Source organism: Euleptes europaea, chromosome 20 (genome assembly GCF_029931775.1).
Source record: "Euleptes europaea isolate rEulEur1 chromosome 20, rEulEur1.hap1, whole genome shotgun sequence".
Lineage (NCBI taxonomy): Eukaryota > Metazoa > Chordata > Lepidosauria > Squamata > Sphaerodactylidae > Euleptes > Euleptes europaea.
In genome coordinates this window covers 14,874,907-14,899,241 of record NC_079331.1, presented here as the reverse complement: position 1 = coordinate 14,899,241, position 24,335 = coordinate 14,874,907, and the positions used below count along the sequence as shown (strand labels likewise).

General features: G+C 46.1%; 1 protein-coding gene across 1 annotated transcript in view; it reads right to left on the bottom strand.

Moving 5' to 3' along the window:
* The window catches only part of AKAP13 (A-kinase anchoring protein 13), a 117,564-nt gene that overhangs the window by 26,256 nt on the left and 66,973 nt on the right, over positions 1–24,335 (bottom strand). Inside the window, exons 7-13 of the mRNA XM_056866096.1 lie at positions 23,197–23,259; positions 21,400–21,592; positions 18,041–18,149; positions 13,239–13,284; positions 11,289–11,421; positions 2,671–2,836; positions 409–476 (exon numbers count right to left, since the gene is read on the bottom strand). Of these exons, the coding sequence (XP_056722074.1) occupies positions 409–476; positions 2,671–2,836; positions 11,289–11,421; positions 13,239–13,284; positions 18,041–18,149; positions 21,400–21,592; positions 23,197–23,259 (778 nt within the window). The remainder of the gene's footprint in view (positions 1–408; positions 477–2,670; positions 2,837–11,288; positions 11,422–13,238; positions 13,285–18,040; positions 18,150–21,399; positions 21,593–23,196; positions 23,260–24,335) is intronic.

Below are 24,335 nucleotides of genomic sequence, written 5' to 3'. Positions count from 1 at the left end.
ATGTCCGCCTCGGATTAGAAATAATTAATACAAACGTGTGTCTGTTCCCTTACTATTTTATTTCAGTGTAGTACAGGGCTGGACTAGGGTCTACATGATCTCGTTTCAAACCCTGCCATGATAATCACCAGCCAAACCTACCTCACAGGAGTCTCAAAGCAGCTTACAATCACCTTCCCTTCCTCTCTCCACAACAGACACCTTGTGAGGTAGGTGGGGCTGAGAGAGTTCAGAGAGAACTGTGACTAGCCCAAGGTCCCCCAGCTGGCTTCATGTGTAGGAGTGGGGAAATCAAACCCGGTTCACCAGATTAGAGTCCACCGCTCGTAACCGCTACACCACGCTGGCTCTTATCTTGCGTTTTGGCCTGCTGCCCTTCGCACACCCAAAGAACAAGAGAATCCTTACCTTCAGTTTGACCTTGCCACAAGCTATCGTGGTCTCCATGCAGCTTTTATGAACGATGATGTCACAATCTGTGTAACAGAAGGACAACCCAGGTGAAAGGCTGTGCTGAAATTTTGGGAGCAAACACGTCCAAGTGGGGAAAGAGCAATTTCGTAGAGTCCAAAATCTTGTAACCGTTCCTCACCCCAATTCCTTACCTTTTTGACACCATTTTATTCCTTTCCGTTTTCTGCACATTTGTTGGCATCGTTTATTTTTAAATGTAAAGGTTAGATATTGACAAAAAGCCATATCTGCGAAAGGATTGGTTCCTGCCTTCGTTTTGAGCAGGCAAACAGTCTTATTCATAATAAACATGTGTATTCTTTCTCTGCGGCCTCGCAAAGCAATACGTGGTTCTCATGGCTGCCAGAACTATGGCCGAAACAGGAGGCTGTGTTTTGGGGGAAATGGTGTATCTCATGGCCCCCTCCCATTTTGCATCAGCCGACACCGGATTTAGTAAGGATTGCCAGTGAGCGTTTGTACAAATGGATGGAGAAGCTGGCCCTGACCGGGACAGCTATTTGCAAGAACAAGCATTTCCACAAAGAAAACCAACCTTCGAGACCTGCTCTGAAACTCCCTGAAAGGAGAACGGGACCACCTACCTAATAAACAAGCAAATTTCCCCTTAGGACTTATGAGTTATTTACCATTTTTATGGGGGGGGGGGAGCAAATGACTTAGATTATCCTTACTGACATCCACATTGGTTGAATTCCAGGGAAGATGTTTCATGCATACACAATCTCCTTTCTAGTGGTAAGATCCATTATTATTTAGTTGTGTACGGTTATGTTATGTTTATAATTTATGAATATACTATGCATTCCCTGATTGTATTTTAAGGACACAGTTGGAACTGAGAAAGCTGTGCCAAACGACTGAATACCAGGGTGCCGTCTTCACCTTGTCTTCATCTTGTGACCTTCATCTACAATTCCAATTTTCAATCATGCACATTGGACTTGAATTCTGAATGGCATCTGCAATGTTATTCTTGGAAGTAATTGTATAGAGCTGTGCATTGATATTTTGGGATTGTGTTACAATATTGTAATTTAGGATCTTCTATATACTTGTTGGCCCTGACCTGGATGGCCCAGGCTAGCCTGATCTTGTCAGATCTCAGAAGCTAAGCAGGGTCAGCCCTGGTTAGTATTTGGATGGGAGACCACCAAGGAATACCAGGGTTGCTATGAAGAGGAAGGCATTGGCAAACCACCTCTGTTAGTCTCTTGCCATAACCCCCCCCCCAAAAAAGGGGTCGCCATAAGTCAGCTGCGACTTGACGGCACTTCACACACACACATATACTTGGTGGCCTAATGGTGCTGTCATTTCTTTACTATCAACATTGGTTGGGCAACCTCTCTGAATGACCTTTTCCGCTCACTAGGGCTTTCACCTGAGTCAAAAGCAATGGACAGGCAAATGCAGGAAATTACTCCTTCAAACAACCGTCGCTTTTGCCCTTTTAAACCTGAAGCTACGGGGAAGGAAATACCAAAATGTGTCACTGCTCAAGACTCAGGCACACTGCACTGCCCTCCATATGCACAGCTCGTGTGAACAAGCATCCATCTTTCCCAATTTCGGAGTCTTCCTTGAACCCATATTAAATATAGACTGTGCAGGTTAATTCTAGCATCCATCTTGCGAGTCAGAATCCTCATGGCACAGTAGCAAGAGAGGCATCCCACATTTAAACTCTTTTTAAACAATCACTGAATACAATACAAGTATGAGTAGTCACAGCCTCAGTCTTGGAAGCCCCTTTTCTCTAAATCTCTCCCTGTGTCATGTAGACCAGGCCTTAGTTTCTACTTTCCAACCAGAAAAAGGCATTATCGCCTGAGCCTTTCTGTATCCTATCAAGTCTCCCCCTGGGGCCAAAATGACCTCCATTCCAGTTGACTTCATCACCATCTTCAACAACGTTTTGATTAAGAAGCTCCCTGCATATGGGGAGGGGCTGTGGCTCAGTGGTAGAACATCTGCTTGGCATGCAGAAGGTCCCAGATTCAATCCCTGGCACCTCCAGGTAAAGGGGCTAGGCAAGTAGGTGATGTGGAAAAACCTCCACCTGAGACCCTGGAGAGCCGCTGCTGGTCTGAGTAGACAATACTGACTTTGATGGACCAAGGGTTCGACTCAGTATAACGCAGCTTCATGAGTTCACATCCATAATTATATAAGGAACAAAAAGAAGGTACTTACTTGCACATACTAAGGAATCTTTGTTAAAAGTCTTTGAACAGTGGAAACAGATCATGGGCCCCACCGTTCGGATCGTGCTGAAGGCATGTCCATTGATGGTTTTCTTGTCCTTCTCCTTCTCCTTGGCATCCCTCTCTTTGGTTTTCTCCTTATCTCTCTCTTTTTCCTTAAAAACAAAGAGGGGGAAATCATGCAATGAGTGACACTCTTTCTTTCTTCCTTTCTTCCTTTCTTTCTTGCAGGCACCCTTGGAATTCTCCATTTTAATTACTGTAATTTTACTTCATTTATACCCCATCTTTCCCTCAACAGAGACCCAAAGCAGCTTACATTTTCCTCCTCGCTTCCATTTTGTCCTCACAACAACCCTGTGAGGTAGGATCGTGTGTGCGACTAGCCCAAGGTCACCCAGCAGGCTTCCATTGAAGATGAAAAAGAATAAGAAAAAGAAGGAGGAGGAGGAGGAGGAGTTGGTTTTTATATGCTGACTTTCTCTACCTTTAAAAAAAAAGGAGAATCAAACCATCTTACAATCTTCTTCCTTTTCTCTCCCTACAAAAGACACCTTGTGAGGTAAGTGAGGCTGAGTTTGGAAAGAACCGTGACTAGCCCAAGGTCACCAGGCAGGCTTCATGTGGAGGAGTGGGGAAACCCACCTGGTTCACCAGATTAGAGCCCGGTGCTCATGTTTAGTTGTGGGGAATCAAACCCGATTCTCCAGATTAGAGTTTACCGCTCTTAACCTCAACACCATGCTGCAGAGTGGGGATTCGAACCTGGGCCTCCTGGATCCTAGTCCAACACTCTACCACCACTGAACCATGCTGGTTCCCTCTCTACACCATGAATCCCTTTCAAAGTCATCATTGCTCAGGACCATCACTAATGCTACTAGCAGCAAATCGTACAATTTAATCACTCATTGACTAGAGAGGTATTTCCTTTTGTCTGCCTGGAATCTATTGTCCATCAACTTCACTGTTGCCCACAAGTTCTAGCATTAAACAAGAAAACTCTAGTTGAATTTTAGATCGTAAGCTTCTTACTGCATTTTTGTTATCATTCTTCAAAACACTGTGTGTTCTGCTTGTATATAAACATTACTACTGATAATTTAGGGAACAGCGACAACATTATAGCGGTAGAATAGAATCATAGAGTTGGAAGGGACCACCAGGGCCATCAAGTCCAACCCCCTGCACAATGCAGGAAATTCATAACTACCTCCCCCCTCCACACCCCCAGTGACCAGAAGATGGCCAAGATGCCCTCCCTCTCATCATCCGCCTAAGGTCACAGAATGAGCACTGCTGACAGATGGCCATCTAACCTCTTCTTAAAAACCTCCACGGAAGGAGAGCTTACCACCTCCAGAGGAAGCCTGTTCCACTGTCCCGCTCTAACTGTTAGGAAATTCTTCCTAATGTCTAGACGGAAACTCTTTTGATTTAATTTCAACCCATTGGTTCTGGTCCAACCTTCTTGAGCAACAGAAAACAACTCGGCACCCTCCTCTATATGACAGCCCTTCAAGTACTTGAACATGGTTATCATATCCCCTCTCAGTCTTCTCCTCTTCAGGCTAAACATACCTGAATAGGACAGGATGGTGTAGTGGTTAAGGTGTTGACCTAGGACCTGGGAAACCCAGGCTCAAATCCCCAGTCCCGCCATGGAAGCTTGCTGGGTGACCTTGGGCCAGTCACACACCCTCAGCCCTGACCCTAGCCAGTATTTGGATGGGAGACCTCCAAGGAATACCAGGGTCAGGTCGCGGAGGCAGGCAATGGCAAACCACCTCCCAACATCTCTTGCGTCGCCGTAAGTCAGCTGTGACTTGATGGCAAAAAACAGAACAAAACAAAAACTTGGACAATAACCACAGCTTGTCAAGGTGGGGTGGGAGACAGACAGACACATCAAGCTCTGCAGAGCAAAAGCTCCAAGCCCCGTGGATGACATATGCAAATCCTGGCAATATCTGCATTATGCTGGCTCCTCTCTGCATTCAGTCCTAGGAGATTAACACACACAATTCTACCTTTAACCTCCTCAGGGCATTCTTACCAGCCCCCTTTGGAGTGCTGCATTCCAACATGGAAAAAGTAATGTCAACTTCTGTTTCAAACAAGGCTGCAACGCATTGGTGCATAATTACCAGGGAGTAAGTCTTCTTGAATTCGGGGGGGGGGGGCTACTTTCTAAGATAACATAAACACTATTGAGCTGCCACAAAGCTAGGGCTGCCAACCTCCAGGTAATGCAGGAATGGCTGGTAACATCAATTATTTAACAATTAAGCCACATAAACAACGCTCGTGGTATAACAAGGTGTATTCATTGCAAGGACTTCCAAACATTTGAAGTATCCCATTGGGAACGGTTAACTCAGCTGAAACGTCTGTACAACTATGTTTGTGGTAGAAAATATCCTATTATTGGAACCTAAAAATTGAAGTCTACATAGTTGGTTTGCATCCCGACTGGGAGATCGAAATTGTGTTTGGAAGTACGGGTGTATATTTTGAAATATCATATTGAACGGAAATGAAGAAGAAAATAGAAACGATCGTCTTCCTTTTCACCTTGATATTATGAAGTCTTGAACACATTGTGTAGCAACTGTGGATCCTTGTACCCAAGAGGACTATTGAAATCATGTTTGTACATTATTGTATATAGCTTGTGCGTTCCACCTTGTTTCTCCTTGCACTGAATACACCTTGTTATACCACGAGCGTTGTTTATGTGGCTTAATTGTTAAATAATTGATGTTACCAGCCATTCCTGCACTAACTTTCTTACCATTGGTAGCAGTGCAGAGGTGTTTATCTTGGTTACTCAACCTCCAGGTAATAGCTGTAGATCTCCTGCTATTACAACTTATCTCCAGCCGATAAAGATCAGTTCCCCTGGAGAAAATGGCCACTTTGGCCATTGGACTCTATGGCATGGAAGTCCCTCCCCTCCCCAAACCCTGCCCTTCTCAGGCTCCGCCCCAAAAACCTGCCGTCAATGGCGAAGAGGGACCTGGCAACCCTACACAATGCCCTCACTTTAATGTAGGACTTCCCTCAACTGTCCCTTCCTCAGAACTTTCCATACCAATCCTAAAAATGCCACCGCTCAGAAGAAAGTCCCGCCGGTCTCAACGAAAGGGCCAACCCAAGGCAATTCGTCTACGGGCTCATGCCAGAGCCAATAAGCGTCTGCTGAAATCAAAAGCCGTTTTCTCAGTCAAATGGGTTTCAACGTGCCCTCCGTTCCTCGCTGAAACCACTGAAGTTGAGTTCCTGCCAGCAATGCAAATGTTCAACCAAGGAGGCAGGAAGCCTTGGCTGAGCGGAAAGACTAAATCCAACTGCAACCCCCCCCCCCCACTAAACTCTGGACATTTGGTGGGGTTTTTTTTTTTGCATTCGAATATTTGATAGCTTCTGCAATCAGGAGAACTCGAAATTTACTCTCTTTTTTGGGGGGGGAAGCAACATTGGCGTTGTCAAGATACTAACAAATCTGGCCATAGTAACAGATAAGTTTGGCATTGTATCTGGCAAATGGTGCGCTAAGCGAAGTTTTCTGTGGTCTGGGGCAATCCACTAGCAGTGGAATCAGAAGGCCTGTGTATAAATGACCATATAATTGGCATTCAAAAAGAACGTGTTCAGTAGTTTCTAACGCGTCCTGATTGCATATACATTTCCGTGCATCCATTGGCCACTTGTTATATATCCCATCGAGAAACTTAGAGGGAAGAGCATTATATAGGAGGAGCATAAAAGCCCTACAATATTCATACTGTGTAATGTCTGACAGATACCGATTATTCTAGCATCAGACCTACCCTTATAGTTAGGGTTGCCAGCCTCCAGGTGGTGGCTGGAGATCTCCTGCTGTTACAACTGCTCTCCAGCCGATAGAGATCATTTCTCCTGGAGAAAATGGCCACTTTGGCAACTGGACTCTATGGCATTGGAGTCCCTCCCCTCCCCAAACCCTGCCCCAAAAACCTTCCACCGGTGGCGAAGAGGGACCTGGCAAACCTACCACAGAGGCAAAATTCCTACGTCTAGTGGCCCTTTCTTACATGCCCAGGCAAATGCCGATCGCCACTTTGGGGACAGGAAGCAATTTTCCTCTAGGCCAGATTGGCCAGGGATCCTGGAGGGTTTTTTTTGTGTGTGTGTGGCCATCTTCTGGGCATGGAGTAGGGGTCGCTGGAGTGTGTGTGTGGGGAGTAACACACTTACTGCTTAATCTCGTCTGTAGTTTCTGTCTGTAGTTTCTCGCTGCTAACAGAGCATGCACTCAGCTGCAACAGACAGCTGCACACCTTGCACAATCCTTTAACTTTGCTCACGACACCGATGCCTCGAGAAGGGCTTCCGTGTAACTCAAGAGCCTCACCTACTGTATTTTCAAGCACTCATTTGGACAACAAACGGCATCTCTTGATAACGTTCTTCTCCTGGCCCATGAAACCAAGACAGCTACCAAGATTTTCTCTAGACACATAGACTCTGTTTAAAGCAGCATGGGGCCTGGTTTGTTTTAAGGAACAGCCTTTAATCGTTGGGAAACCCAGAGAGAGCGACCAACCGAGTTCAGTTAAAAAACAGGAAATGGTGCTGAGCGGCTTCAACGAGCGAAAAAGGGTTTTAAAGAAACCACTAACTCGTTTCCAACAATCATCCGCCACTTCCAGCGAAGGGGGATAAGAACTGCATCTTCTTGAAGAGATGGTACAAATTATTCCTGCTGTACCAAATGCAAAGATCAAACCAGAGGATAGGGGCTCTAGTTGACGGTCAAGCCCTGGCTTTCAGCACGCGCGCACGAGAGCTTTTTCGGCTCACTGCGGCGCAACAAACCACGTCGCCTCCTGCTAAGTCTGAAAACCCTCAACCGTTTCCCCACGCCAGCGTCCGCAACGAGACAGCCGCTCCCTTACCTCCAAGCGCGTCCGTCCAACCAGCCTCACCGTTATGTGCGGCACATCAGAAAAACGGTGCCACTTCAACGACATGCTTTCTGGCTACGGCGCAAGGGGAGCAGAGTTGCGGATCTATCATGCCATAACGCTGGAACCAGAACCTATCTCGCTGCTAAGGCAGCTGTCGTAAAAGGATGGCTGGGGGAAAGGAAGTCAGAAACAAGTTGAGCAAGGAAAGGACGGAGGGGAGGGGAGAAGGAAGGGCTGCTTCTGATGAGCTTCCTCGAAGATGATGTTAACCATTCTGGTGCTGGAGATGTCATCCTTTGCGGAGACTTACAAGAAAGTTATGAAAAAGTGGGTTCTGACAATACGACAAACGGAGGAACAGGAAAATTTCAGGATTACCTCTCTTGGGAGCTTACTATCCCTAATTTCCAGTTGTCACTAGGGTTGCCAGGTCCCTCTTTACCACCAGTGGGAGGTTTTTGGGGAGGAGCCTGAGGAGGGCTGGGTTTGGGGGGGGGGAGGGACTTCAATGCCATAGAGTCCAATTGCCAAAGCGGCCATTTTCTCCAGGTGAACTGATCTCTATCTGATCTAGGAAGAATTTTCTAACAGTTACAGCAGTTCCTCAGTGGAACAGGCTTCCTCGGGAGGTGGTAAGCTCTCCTTCCCTGGAGGTTTTTAAGCAGAGATTAGATGGCCATCTGTCAGCCATGCTGATTCTATGACCTTAGGCAGATCACGAGAGGGAGGGTATCTTGGCCATCTTCTGGGCATGGAGTAGGGGTCTCTGGGAGTGTGGGTGGGGGAGGTAGTTGTGAATCCCCTGCACTGTGCGGGGGATTGGACTAGATGACCCTTCCAACTCTATGATTCTATCAGCTGGAGATCAGTTGTAAAAGAAGGAGATCTCCAGCTAGTACCTGGAGGTTGGCAACCCTAGTTGAAGCCTAGAACGGATTCCTAAGTGTTTTATGGTGCACATTAGGGGCAGCCTCCAAAACCAAATTTCCACCGAAAGCACAATCATCAAGATAAACAATTCCGACTTTTAAGACAGCATAATGACCAGCAGCAGTGTTAGAAGCAGGTACCAAGAGGCATCCGGTTTCACTTCCTCTGTCAATTTTTTTTAACAGCACCAGGAAAACACTTTTGCACACCCAAGAAACAGCTACAGTTTGCAGTGATTCAATGCAGAAGGAAGTTCCTTGTGCGCATGCTAACTGAACTCAAAATGGATTCCTAAACAAGAAAAAAAAAAGCGGAGATGCTTAAACTAGCCAAGAGCTGCCCTGTGCCATCTTGAAAGCCACAGATGAAAGGCAGAAAATTAGAAGAAGGAGAAGATGGAGAAAACAAAGAAGATGGAGAAGAAGAAATGTTTTTTATATGCCGACTCTCTACCTCTTAAGGAAGAATCAAACACACAGAAAGAACAAAGAGCTGCCACTGAAAATGGCAGCCCTGTGTCAGGTTGCTTCTTCCTGACACCATTAGGCTGTGGATCCCCTCACTAGTATAGACAACATTGTGGGGCAGAGAATACAGAACACTAAAAATTTAAATACATAGAACACAGAGGAGCTGCTGCTCAAAATGGCAGCCCTGTACCAAGTTGCCTCTTCTGAGCATGGTTAGGGTGCATATTTCTTCACCCCTCTTTAGCATCAGGCAATGCTGTAAAGTGAGAGGGAGCCAGAGGAGGTTGGGGGATGCAAAACTTTTAAATATACAAAAATAACACGGAGCTACCGCTGAAAATGGCAGTCCTGGTTGCCTCTTCCTAATGTCATGAGGCTGTGGATTTCCCCAAACCACGCCCTTGTGGCAGCCTACTGCTATGAAGATGGGGGAGGCATCCACGTATATCAGGACCTGGGTGGAGTTATGGTACCTCCACTACAGGGAAAGGACAGGAGATTCCAGACAAGGCTGATGTTCGAAAGGCTGCACCTGCATTCTTTTGAACATGCAGTTCTGCTCCTAGAAGGGCACACATTCTGGAAAATTAGCAAAGTATTTGGTTAAATGCTGTGATTAAATATATATATATATTAAGGTTTGTTTTAAAAGTTCTATTAGCATGCTTTCTTCGTATGCAACTTTTGTAGTAAAAGACTTTATGAAGGATTTTTTTACAGTCCTTAAGAACGTTGTAAACATCAAAGGTAAGACGCTTGCTGAATGTTCTCTCCAAGCCGTAACTTGCATAAAGCAAGGGAACTTGAAACTTCAACGCAAGCAGAGATGGCGAGATTGGAAACAGAAAGGGAGGTGGTCAGTCTACTGGGCTGCCTATAGATAGAGGCAATTTGGATGTCTCCAAGACCACAGTCTCAGTATGCGTCAGGGAGAGACACGCAGGCCCACAAAAGGAAACTGGCTTGCCTTGCACAACCACTTAGGGGTGTCGTAATCTTTGGAACAAAAGGCAACGTCTACCAGTGAAGCGGGTCTTGAGTTTTCCCACACAGAGCATTGTTAAACAAAAACAAACGCCCGCCGCCCAGAGCGCCCCCGATTTCACTTTATTTGGAAAAGTTTGTTTTGTTGAATGAAAGCCACCCCTCTTGATTTTCCCACACCGAAGAGCTGTAGCTTAAACCCCAGTCCCCACTGCAAGTTTGCAACATCTGCCACATACGAGCAGAACCACTCCCTCCTCGGCATGTGACGTGTCACCAGGTCCTAGCCAGGAACTTGCACCTAACGCTGTCACGCTGCACTGTGTGTCAAATGAGAAGAAATGGAGCAGCTTGGGGGGGGGGGGGGATGCAGTTCATTTTTTCCAGGTATGAGGAAGGTTCTTTCCCAAGTATGAGGAAGAGCCAGTGTAGTGTAGTGGTTAAGAGTGGCAGACTCTAAACTGGTGAACCGGGTTTGATTCCCCGCTCCTCCACATGAGCGGTGGATTCTAATCTGGAGAACCGGGTTGGTTTCCCCACTCCTCCACATGCAGCCTGCTGGGTGACCTTGGGCCAGTCACGGTTCTCTCTGAACTCTCAGCCCCACCTACCCTTTCACAGGGTGTTTGTTGTGGGGAGGGGAAGGGAAGGTGATTGTAAGTCGCTTTGAGACTCCTTAAAGGTAGAGAAAAGTGGGGTATAAAAATCAACTATTTTTCTTCTCCTCCTCCTTCTTATGTAGCCTGCCTGCAGTGCATTCATTGTACCATGCAATGGTACAATATCTTGTTTGGGGGCTTCCTAGAGGCACCTGGTTGGCCACTGTGTGAACAGACTGCTGGACTTGATGGGCCTTGGTCTGATCCAGCAGGGCTTTCCTTATGTTCTTATGTTATCTAACCCAGCACTGATGTTACACTAGAATGGGGCGTCTCAGACTCCCTCCTCAAATTAGCCAGACAGAGAAAGAAGCAAGATGGGGGGGGGGGCTTCTGGCCCATGGCCCACACCTTTCTTGCCTTTCTGCAGCATCTGGGGTCAGCAATCCGCGCACCTAAAGGGTGTCACCTCTGCTGAAGGCGGGAAATCGGGGTGCATCTACTTCGGGTTCCTTTATCTGCTCACCCTCTCTAGATCCCTTGCAACAATCTCAGGGAGGAAAGACCCCAGAATTGGATAGCCGAAACTCTAACAGCCAAGTCGACACATGCCCAATGCTCCCGTTCCCATTAAGCCATGCGCAAGCTTCCAGACATCTGTAAGCTACTTACTTTGCTTTTCTTACCACTGGACATTTTATTCTTCAGGTAGCTGAACGTCCGACTCACTTTTGTTCCGCTTTTGCCTTCCAAGTCTTTTCTGGAGGGACTTGGAGGCAGGAAATTGCCGCTTTCCTCACAAATGCTGGAAGCCAAGAGAGAAACATTTCAAAAAGCGCACAGAAATCATGATTTCTTTTCTTCCCCCTCAGGTTACCATTCTACATTACACAAAACCCATTCCATTGATGTCTTTCAAGCACCTGTCAATATAAATCTAGATTTAATTAGCAACAGCTCCGGCCAACTTCTTCATTTCGGACAGCCCAGCTCCTCTGCCTTTGGGGGTGGAAAGTGGTGTCAAGTTGCAGTTGACTTATGGCGGCCCCTTATGGAGTTTTCAAGGCCAGAGACAGAGGTGGTTTGCCATTGCCTGCCTATGCATAGCGACCCTCGTCTTCCTTGGAGGTCTCCCATCCAAGAACTAACCAGAATTGACCCTGCTTAGCTGTTGAGATCTGGCTAGCCTGGGGCAGCGGAAATTAAGCAGCCAAAGTTTCTTCCATTAGTTTACTTCCATGCCAGGAAAAGAACTGCTTACGACATTCCTTTGCAGCAAGAAGAAGAAGAGTTGGTTTTTATATGCCAACTTTCTCTACCACTTAAGGGAAACTCAAACCAGCGTACAATCACCTTCCCTTCCCCTCCCTACAACACCCTGTGAGGTAGGTGGGGCTGCGAACTGTAACTTTCCCAAGATCACCCAGCTGGCTTCGTGTGTAGGAGTGGGGAACCAAATCCATTTCACCAGATTAGCCTCTGCCACTCATGTGGAGGAGTGGGGAATCAAACTCGGTTCTCCAGATCTGAGTCCGCCGCTCCAAACCATCACTCTTAACTACACCATGCTGGCAAGGTGGCAACCAGTAGGTAACTGGGCTGAAAAGAGAGTTATCACTCACAACTCAGACTTGCCGTCTGAACTGCATACTGTAAATTGTTTGCTTCTCCCCCCACCCCCTTACAAAGGTTACTGTGCCTTCAGCAACCAGGCAACCGGTAATTTCGGTAGGATCCCTTGCCCCACCAGCGTTTTGGTGCTTTCGTGCTGGGGGAAAATTTTGCTACTGAATTTCTTCCCACCACGCTGCTGCTACAGGCCGCCGAATTCCTGCCAACAACATGTGGCGTGCCTAATTGCAAAGACTTCACCATGTTTGCTCTCTGTATTGTGTGGACACTTGCAATAAGCTGCAGCACCCTCTGCTGCTCGAAACTGCCAATACAATTTCTGGAAAAACCTGGTCTGGACAGAAGCCCTTTGAAATAACCTCTGTGTGATGACTGAAGAGTGCTACCATTGGCCCCTCTGCTCATTTAACTAGACTGGGGGAGGAGGAGAAGAAGAGCTGGTTTTTTATACCCTGATTTTCTCTACCTTTAAGGAGACACAAACCGGCTTACAATCACCTTCCCTTCCCTACAACAGACACCTTGCAAGGTAGGTGGCGCTGAGAGAGTTTGGAGAGAACTGTGACTAGCCCAAGGTCGTCCACGAACACATGAAGCTGTCTTATACTGAATCAGACCCTTGGTCCATCAAAGTCAGTATTGTCTACTCAGACCGGCAGCCGCTCTCCAGGGTCTCAGGAAGAGGTCTTTCACATCACCTACTTGCCTATTCCCTTTAAGTGGAGATGTTGGGGATTGAACCTGGGACCTTCTGCATGCCAAGCAGATGCTCTACCACTGAGCCACAGCCCCTCCCCTGGCTTCATGTGGAGGAGCGGGGAAACCAACCCAGTTCTCCAGATTAGAGTCCACCACCCTTAACCACGACACCACGCTGGCTCTCCCTCATATTCAAGGTAGTTGCACGTCTGGACACTTAAAAAAAAAAGAAAAAGAAGCCCCTGTCTGTCTGAGTGGAGGAAAAGCTCAACAGCACAGTGACCAGCTTACCTTTGAGGGACCACATTGCTGCCGCTGCCACCAAAAGATCGACTACCTGGAAAAAGGTAAGATGAAAATTATATTGCATATGATTTTATTAAATTGTATGTTGTTGACGTTGTTAGCCGCCTTGAGCCTGGCCTCAGCAAAGGATAGAGGGTGGGATATACATCAAAAATGGATGGATAGATGGATGGATGGATGGATGGATGGAGAGATGGATGGAGAGATGGATGGAGAGATGATGGATGGAATATATTGGAAATCGGTGGTCGCAGTATGTCCTGGTTGCTGGACTAATTTATTTCAACATATATTTAAGAGTAAAGGGTGTGCCATCAAGTCACGGCCTACTTAATGGTGACCCCCATGGGGTTTTCAAGGCAAGAGATGAGCAGAGGTGGTTTGCCATCGCCTGCCTCTGTGTGGCAGCTCCAGTCTTCTTTGGTGGGCTCCCAAGGACTAAGAATGGCTAACCCTGCTTAACTTCTGAGCTCTGACAAAATCTGGGCTATTAGGGCTGCTAAACATGTACTTATAAATGCATTTTTAAAAGTGCATTTATCACCTCCACTAAAAGTGTGAACACTTGTATGCCAGCAGGCTGGCTTTTCTCCTTTGTCTCCCATACACTGAGCAAGAAAAAGAAGAAGAGTTGGTTTTTATATATGCCAACTTTCTCTACCACTTAAGGAAGAATTAGACCGGCTTACAGTCACCTTCCCTTCCCCTCCCCACAACAGACACCCTGTGAGGTAGGTGGGGCTGAGAGAGTGTGACTAGCCCAAGGTCACCCAGCTGGCTTCATGTGGAAGAGTGGGGAAACAAATACAATGCACCAGATTAGGTTCCGCCGCTCATGTGGAGGAGTGGAGAATTAAACCCAGTTCTCCAGATCAGAGTCCACTGCTCCAAACCACCGCTCCTAACCACTATACCACGCTGGTTCTCTTCACTGTTCACATGGAACGTTTCTAACTGACTTGAATACCACTGCCCTGAGACACATTGTCTGTAGCATCCACAGTCAACATGGTCATTTAGGTCTTTCCAGGTTGATCTGTTTATATAACACAAAACGCAGAAAAAGCCAGAAGGTAAGACCTTTTGTTAAGAACGTCATGGTTACTCAGTAAAATATTTTATGCTAGGAAAAGGGAGCATAGCATGCAGACGGAAACATGACTGTAGTAGTCACTGCAGGGTCACAGTGGATAACAACTGTGTCGTCACAGATCACAACTGATAGCCGGAACAACCCACGACACTGACAAGCCTACTGATGAAGCACAGATAAAGTTCCTTGCCAGTTTTACACACACGTCCCCAAGCAAGGAGTGTACTGGATTTCCTCAATAGTCTGCTTTTCTACCCTGTTTTGAATAGAATATTTTTAAATCTAACTATCCAGGCAAGTCTTTAATGGTAAAAGATTTTTGGGAGGAAAAATTGACCGCAAAACCTAAAAAAACACACACAAAAAACACATGCACAATCCTTAACCCAGCATATGCATTAAAATCTGTCCGTCAGTCAGTCAGTCAGTCTAGGTACAATAAGTCATTTGTTTTTTCATTGTCCGTTATTTGAGGTTGATAGACAGAGTCATTTGATAATGGAAGGAAGGAATTCATCCTTTCTTAAAATTTTGTTAATAACAAACAAATCAGAGATGGTAAAGATTGCAAAAATTGTGTACTTAAAGGATAAGGGGAATATATTGAATAATAAATATTTTAGCTATTGTGCTTTAGTGTGCTCCTATTTATTGGTCATTCGAGCAGAATCATTAAAGTATCTATCTATCTATCTATCTATCTATCTATCTATCTATCTATCTATCTATCTATCTATCTAGTGAGTCTTATTGTGCATGCTCCCCCCCCTCCAAAAACCAACAACAACAACAAGAGATGTGGCAAAACAACAAGGGTGGCAGTAAGCCCGAGTGTCCATTCCTAGCAAATTCTCGTTGAGGTCCTGAGCCATGGTGAAATAAAACAAACGAAGCTTGCGCACTGTGACATTTAACAAAGAGGTTGCCAAACTGCATTCTTGCTAACATCAACTGTCATGAACAATAGCAATGGAGGGGTGCCTAAGCGCAAACGTCCCTTGACTGAGCTACAAGTGAAGCTCAGGAGGAGCCAGAAAGGAGGATGGTGGGAACTGTAGCAACAAACGGCCCAAGTCAAAGGAAGAAAGCCGTGCCGGATGACATGCCTCTGCGTCTACTGCGCTGACTGCTGTTTGCCGAAAACAGATTACTTACTAGCCAACTCCTCCTCCTCTTCACTGGAAGAAGAGCCAACAGAAAAGACAGTTTTAGACTTAGGAATGAGCGGAGAGATGCTGAAGGAGAAGGAGATGCGTCTGGATGGCCGAATCCGTCCCCGGGCTGGGAAGGGGGTTAACAGTAAACGTTAGAGGCGCGGGTTTCATCAACAGCAAATTCCACAAGATAAAAGGAGAGGAGGAACAGCAGCAGCAAAGAGCGAGGCACAGAGCAATTCAAGCCCGTATCATCACAGGCACCAACTAATGATGAGGGGGCTACACTTCCACATCTTCTACATTAGGGGTGTCGAAATCATTAGTCACCAGTGGCGGACCTACAATTTTGGGACCCTGAAGCTTGAACCGTTATGGGGGCCCCTTCCGAACGGTCAAGGCGACCCTCCATTCCACAAACTATGAATTAAGTTAAAAAACTGCACGGTGATGTGCCATCCCGTGTTTTGTAGAACTGGGGCTGGTCTCGGTGGCAGCTGCATCAGCTTGTAGACTGCGTGAGCCAGGGAAATTCAAGTTTTCATAGAATCATAGAGTTGGAAGGGGCCGTACAGGCCATCTAGTCCAACCCCCCTGCTCAATGCAGGATCAGCCTAAAGCAGGAGCGTCGAACTCAATTGTTACGAGGGCCGGATATGACATAAATGTCACTTGGTCGGGCCGTGCCATGCCTCGCCAGCTCAGATTGGCGGGGGGGGGGAGGCTGCCTTGGCTGGCTCACAGACCAGATAAGAGCTCTCAAGGGGCCGGATCCGGCCCTCAGGCCTTATGTTTGACACCCTTGGCCTAAAGTATCCCTGACAACTGTCCGTCCAGTTGCTGCTTGAAGACTGCCAGAGAGGGGGAGCTCACCACCTCCACAGGCAGCCGATTCTACTGCTGAACTACTCTTACTGTAAATACGTATTCCTAATGCCAGCCAGTACCTTTCTGCCCATAATCTATACCCATTACTGCGAGTCCTATCTGCTACTGCCAACAGTAATAGCTCCCTGCCCTCCTCTAAGTGACAGCTCTTCAAATACCTACACAAAACAATCATGTGCTCCCTCAATTTCCCCTTTTCCAGACTAAATGTTCCCAAGTCCTTCAGCCTTTCCACACTTGGTCTCCAGGCCCCTGATCACCCTCATTGTTTCCTTTAGTCAACTGTTCATGCTGATTCAAGCATTTGCAAAATAAAATTTGTAAAATAAAATAAAAACATACACACAAAAGGCAAAACAGGCAGAGAGGGATTTGTGCAAGCAGCCATGTTTGCCGCCAAATTGTAAAAAATATGATTTTGCTTGAAATAAATAGATCACAGTATACATCGAGGAGTGGGGACTTGCTCTAAAGCAAGAGATGGCTGCAAAGCTTTTCGCTGACACTGATCCAAATGTAACCATCGCCATGGCTAAATTTTTATCTATGGCTCTTAATGACATTTTTACTAACTGTATACCTTAGATTCTGTGTTTCATATTTCTGTATGTTTGGTTACTTCTGTATTACTAAATTTATTGATTTGTTTTGCTCATGACCGGTTGGTCTGCAAACATACGGGACAGAATAAAGAAGGAGGAATAAAGCAGTTCTGGTGCAACTGCTTCTTTCCTAGCTGGATGGAAAGTTTTCCTCTGGTGGAGGGAAAAATTGTTGGTTTGCAAGAGAAGGGTTCCTTTCTTAAGTTTTGGCATTTGGTGATTTGCTGTCAGGGCTTTGGAAAGAGCAGGAAAATTGGTGCAATATGGCACAGAATCGGATGTGGCTATTTTAACGGCGGGACAGAGGAGTGTTTTGGTTACTATTGCTAAGGGACAGGCAACTTCTAGTCAACAGTCCGATTAGTCACAAGGCTGCAGAAGTCAAAATGCTTTTTTTAAAGCTTCCTTCTTTGTGAGGTTCCTCCTAGAACTGAATAGAAACCAAGAGTGGATGTCTCCTATGTTTGTTTGTTTTAAAAAATACCCTATTTCCTCTTTTGTTAAAATTCAGAAAGTTTATTGGGGCGTGGGGGGGGGGCGTAAGGGCTGGATGAAAATAAAAAGGTGACTCTCAAATTCACAGAAGGATCAAAAACTACCTGGTAATATACAAGCCTGTCCCTTCTACAACGACATAAGATCACAGTACATTCTCCCCATATTGCCATCCTTTCCTGGGAGATCGGAAGAAGCTAACGTTTCCCTTCTCTTAGCAGACTCCTCTCGGGAGATGACCACTCAAGTAGCCAAATTTTGCCTCCTGTCTAGTGGGATTCGTAAACGGCTGATTGAAAACCTTTCCTTCTCCTCTTCAAATCATCCCTCCCAGAATCATCAACTTTTATTATTTCATTTTATTATTTTAGCCTAACTTTTATTTTTATTCAGAGCTGATATTGTATCAAAATAAAACATGATTGATTGATATACAAGCCTGCCCTAAAAACCCCACATTCGGACGCAGCTCATGAAAGAAGGGGGTGGTGATAGCATGCCCAGGATGCATTCAGCTGTCAACAAACAGTGAAGCGAAGATTCGTGAGCACTCACTGTCTGGTCCAGTTTGGGTGATGGCCATCAAGGAGGTGGACTTGGTCAGCGGGGAAACCACAGGATGCGCACCGAAGCTGAAGGCATGTGGCTGGGATCTTTTGCGTCTCTGTGGAAGACAAGGCCATTTACACACTCCAACGGAGACAGAGAGCAGACGGTGGAGAGGCTGACGTCAGCTGTGGTGGGCTCCCACCGGATCAACACAGCCCTGAACCCAAAGCCCTCCCACCCACCACCCTTGCCTTAATCACCCCCCCCACACACACACACACACAAGCACACAAACTACAACACAAAGATCAGGCGACTACCGGCTCCTCACCAGGACTCAAACATAAGAACGTAAGAAAAGCCCTGCTAGATCAGACCAAGGCCCAACAAGTCCAGCAGTCTGTTCACACAGTGGCCAACCGAGTGCCTCTAGGAAGCCCCCAAAGACGACGACTGCAGCAGCACCATCCTGCCTGTGTTTCACAGCACCTAATATAATAGACATGCACCTCTAATACTGGAGAGAACAGGTATGCATCATGACTAGTATCCATTTTGACTAATAGCCATGAATACCCCTCTCCTCCATGAACATGTCTACCCCCCTCTTAAAGCCTTCCAAGTTGGCAGCCATTACCACATCCTGGGGCAGGGAGTTCCACAATTTAACTTTGTGTTGTGTAAAGAAATACTTCCTTTTATCAATTTTGAATCTCTCACCCTCCAGCTTCAGCAGATGACCCCATGTTCTAGTATTATGAGAGAGGGAGAATAGCTTCTCCCTGTCCACTCTCTCCAAACAATGCATAATTTTATAGACCTCTATCATGCCTCCCCTTAGCCGCCTTCTTTCCAGGCTAAACAGCCCTAAGCGTTTTAACCGCTCCTCATAGGGCAGACTCTCTGGCCCCCTGATCATTTTGGTTGCTCTTTTCTGCACCTTCTCAGGCTCTGCAATAGCCTTCTTTAGGTGTGGTGACCAGAATTGTACACAGTATTCCAAGTACACTATACTCCAGCACAGCCCTCTCCGTATGCATCTCAGTCGCCGGTCCATTTGCCAGCTGGCTTGTGCTGGGCAGCGAGCCGCTGAGACACATAATAAATTGGAGTCTCTGATTGAAACTCAGTCAAAAAATGTAACATTGATGAGAAAGAGGGGTTTGTCTTCTGCCTCGAGTTTCTGTTTACAGAAAGAGAACCCTGTGTGTGTGCACGCATGCATGTGCTATGTACCATCAAGTCGCTTCCAATTTACGGCGACTCTATGAATTAAAAGGTAAAGGTCCCCTGTGCAAGCACCGGGTCATTCCTGACCCATGGGGTGACATCACATCCCGACATTTACTAGGCAGACTCTGTTTGCGGGGTGGTTTGCCAGTGCCTTCCCCAGTTGTCTTCCCTTTACCCCCAGCAAGCCAGGTCCTCATTTTACCGACCTCGGAAGGACGGAAGGCTGAGTTGTCCTTGAGCCGGCTACCAGAAACCGACTTCCGTTGGGATCGAACTCAGGTCGTGAGCAGAGCTTGGACTGCAGTACTGCAGCTTAACACTATGCGCCATGGGGCTCCTACTCTATGAATTAACAACCTTCAAAACATCCTATTAAACTGAAGGCTGAATCCATAGATTTACTGAATCCCTAGAGAAAGAAGACTTGTCAGAAAGACAAAAGACCTCCCCTTCTCTTTTCCCTCCTTTCTCCGCCTCGGCTATTTCCCACTAATAGTAAAAACTGTTATTGCTGCTTATGTCATTATTGGTATAGATGTATTGCTGCTGTGACAGTTAAGGGCGCCTGGTTTCATTGTTGTGTTTTTTATGTAATTAGGGATTGATTTTAGGTTGTTTTCAAAAGGTTGTGAGCCGCACCAAGCCTGGCTTGGCCAGGAAAGGGCGGACTAAAAATCATATAAATCAAATCACAACTACCAGGTGTATTAGGTTGGCTCCTGGTTTTATTGTTGTATATTTTAAGTAATTATGGATTGTTTTGGGTTGTTTTTAAAAGGGTGTGAGCCGCTCTAAAAATCAAATAAATAAATGAAAATAAATCAAAATAAATCAAATCAAAACTTCCAGATGTAATATGTTGACATTATTTAGTATACTGTAAGTGACAGTCTCTTGCTTTTCACTCCAGGGTTTTATCTGTTACTGATCTGAGGACATTTTTACAAGCATCATTTTATGCTGCTAGATGTCTTTACGCTCTGACTGGCTTTTTCATGACTTGTTGATCTGAATGATTTTGATGCCATTTTCAGGATTTTATCATGTTTTACTCTGCGAGCTGTCTCCAGCAGACCTCTGGAGAGGCAGTATATAAATTTTCTAAATCAACAGGCCACCAGCCAAAGCTCCGGCCCTCCCAACCATTCCCGCTGGATTTATGCAGTCCAAAACGGATTGTGTCACAAGCGTTAGGCAGATGCATTGCGAGGAAGCGGGTTGCAAGACAAAATAACTCACAGGATTCGAGCAAACAAGGCCGGCCATGTGCTGCAGTGGAAACAAAACCCAACACCACATGGTGACTAGCCAGTCAGAGACGGATCCAAATTTAGGCTCTGGATAACCTGCTCAGTTTCTTCGCTTTCGCTTAGCCTCTGCAACACAGCAGATTACCAGTGGCAGAACCAAAACTGCTGCAGAGCTACTGGGGGTTACTGCACTTTGTATTCCCAGCGATGTAAAAAACATCACTTTAAAAGGGTTTTTGCTAAAGGGGTCAAACAAAGTGCGAACAGTATTTTTTATAACGTTTTCAAACTCTTAATACATCGGTGGGAATACATAGAAAGTGCGAACAGTATTTTTTATAACATTTTCAAACTCTTAATGCATCGCTGGGAATACAAGTGCGGTAACCCCCATTGTTTCTGCCCAAGGCCAACTTTTGCAGCTTCTTAAAATAATCATAGTCCTTCAAGCGTGTAAGATTCTCTACAGTATCAGAGGAGATATTATCTCTAGTATCACAGGAGCATGACTATTATATTAGGTGCTGTGGAACACAGGCAGGACAGTGCTGCGGCAGTCGCCTTGCTTGTGGGCTTCCTGGAGGTGAAGGTTGGCCGCTGTGTGAACAGACTGCTGGACTTGATGGGCCTGGGTCTGACCCAGCAGGGCTTTGCTTATGTTCTTATGAGCACGCCTATTATATGAGGTGCTGTGGAACACAGGCAGGATAATGCTGCTGCAGCCGTCTTGTTTGTGGGCTTCCTAGAGGAACCTGGTTGGCCGCTGTGTGAACAGACTGCTGGACTTGACGGGCCTTGGTCTGACCCAGCATGGCTTTGCTTATGTTCTTATGTAAGATTCAACCAGTATGAAAAATGCAAATGCTAAAGAAACACATTTACCTGGAGATCAAATCCTCCCATTTCCCCTTGCTCAGATTCCAGTTCCTCTTCGGTCAAGGAGACCAACGATCCCCGCTCATCACTGGCCAGGGGGCTTTGCTGGAGGTCCTTGGCGTTCAGCGATGCCGTCTCAAGACTTGAGGAAGGCTTCTTAGTACGATCAGCCTCCCCTGCAAGGCCTTCCAAGCTGTAACTGAAGACAAATTGACAAGGGTCAGGGATTCTGCACATGCTCAGGAGATGGATATACAAACTTGCCAGCTAAAGGGGTTTCAGTTGGAAGCGTTCAACTAAAATGACTTTTTAAATCCCCCAGCTGCAAGCTCACTCACACCATCCCTGGTTAGTTGATACGATCCAGCATTAGTGCAGTTAGCAACCACAACTACTCTGGATACAATCCAACTGCAACCTCTCCGTAAGCTTACAGGAAACAAAACACTTGGGGTTCATCTTTTAGCAAAGAACATCCATTAAGCACCCTTAGAGAATTTCAGCCAAACTCTAGCAAAATCAGCAGCAGTGGTCAACAGCGATAGAGGCTTGCACATAGCTATTCGCCTGTGGTGAGTAAAACTTGCATCCAGGTGACCAGTAATTTTTTCTAAACTGGAGGGACCTTGTTCCCCCTTTCAGATAATGTGCTACAAAAATAACTAAAAATGGGCGTGCGTGGCCATGGGCTAGTAAGATTTTTTTTTTTTTTTTGTGAGCTAAGCAGTTTGGGTGTATGTAGAACATATAATTAGGAAAGCTGGATTAGATTTAGATGAAGGTGGAGTGAAAATTGGGGGAAAGAACATTAACAATCTGAGATATGCCATTGATACTACATTACTAGCAGAAAATAGCGAAGACTTGAAACGACTACTGCTGAAAGATAAAGGAGAAAGTGCCAAAGCAGGACTACAGCTGAACATCAAGAAGACAAAAGTAATGACTACAGGAGAAGACAAAAGTAATGACTACAAGAGAATTACTGAACTTCAAGGTTGACAATAAGGAAATTGAAATTGTTCATCACTTTTTATTCCCTGGCTCCATCATAAACCAAAAGGGACACTGCAGCCAAGAGATCAGGAGGAGATTGAGATGGGGAAGGGCAGCTGTGAAAGAGCTAGAAAAGATTCTTAAGTATAAGGATGTGTCATCGAGATCAAGTTAATTCAAGCCATTGTATTCCCATGTATGGGTGTGAAAGCTGGACAATGAAGAAAGCTGATAGGAAGAATGTAGATTCCTTTGAAATGCGGTGTTGGAGGAGAGTGCTACGGATACTGTGGACTGCCAAAACAAAGAAATCAGTGGGTTCTAGATCAAATCAAGCTTGAACTGACCCTAGAAGCTCAAATGACTAAACTGAGGCTATCACACATTATGAGAAGACAAGAGTCACTGGAAAAGACAATCATGCTAGGAAAAGTGGAAGGCAGCAGGAAAAGAGGAAGACCCAACAAGAAATGGCTTGACTCTATGAAGGAAGCCACAACTCATTCATGGAAGCCACGGCCCTCAGTTTGCAAGACCTGGGCAAGGCTGTTAAGGACAGGACATTTTGGAGGATGTTGATTCATAGGGTCACCATGAGTCGGAGGTGACTTGACGGCACTTAATACACACACACAAGCAATTTTGGAGATTTCTTTGCACAATTGCCTTCCAGACAAAGCCCGCGGAAGCAGAAGCTGCGCTGGGCCCAAGCCGGCAGACGTGCAGCAGACACAAACGCCATGCAAGAAGCAGACAAGGCCAGGTTTGCAAGCCCCTCCTGCTTCAGCCCATCCATTGATACTCTACCTTCGGCCGTTTAAGTCACCACCCATGGCATTGCACTGGACACCTGAGGGACACCAGCTCAAACTGGGAACAGCAAAGAAAACAGGAAGCCTGCCATTACTGGGCTGCCGGAGAAGCAGATGCTAATCGAGGCAGCTTACCCTTTACAATAGGGGTGTGGGTAAAACTGCCTTGAGCCAAGAGGAAAGGTGTGGTAGAGGCATTTTAATAAATGCTTAATGACCTGCTCCCTTACAAACCTACCCATCCACTACGGTCATCTTCTGAGGCCTTGCTTTGGGGGACTCCACCTTCTGTGATTAGGTGCGTGGCAACCCGGGAGAGGGCCTTCTTGGTTGCGGCACCAAAACTCTCTTCTCAAAGAGACTCGCCTTGCTATCTTCCACCAGTGGGCAAATATTTCTTTGTTTTGCCTGGCATGCCCTCCTTTCGTCTGGCATCCCCTCCTTCCTGTTGTATGTTTTTATTGCTGTTTTTATGTTTCTATCTGCATATTTTTGCTCGGTTTTAATCATGTTTGGTTCTGTCAGTCTCTAGAAAAGTGTTTCTATTATGTACGTTTTTGATCGGCTGCCTCGGTGGCCCTGATGTGGGCAGAAAGGCAGGGTATGAACTTTTTCAATCTATAAAATAAATAAACTAATGCTCATTCGCGAGTGAGGCAGACCGATCAATAGGCACAGCTCATTCTTGACCAGTGCTGAAGGCAGACAGCTGAAAATTTACATCTTTCAATCTTAGGAAACGCTTTACAGCTTGAATTCAATACTCACCCTGTTGCTTCTCAGTAAGTTCGTGTCAACAGAGCTTACGGTGGGACAATTCCAGACAACTGAGCCTTAAAGACAGCTGGACTACTAACCACTAGCCTATTACAGACTACACTGGCTGACCATTGGGTGATCTGCGTTGAGGTCACGGAAGGTCCAGCAGCAAATCCAACTCACAGAGAAGAGTCAGCCCATGCACCATGGGTGCTGTGTTCCTGAACGAAACCAACAGCCAGTTTGGCCAGAACTCAAAACCTTGTGTTCCCTAGTGACTGGAAGGGATGTGATGTGGTTGACGGGAAGCAGGGAATGAGGCAAAGCAACCAGAGGCCAGGAAGTCATAACAGCTTAAGAACTAGGAGAGCTTCG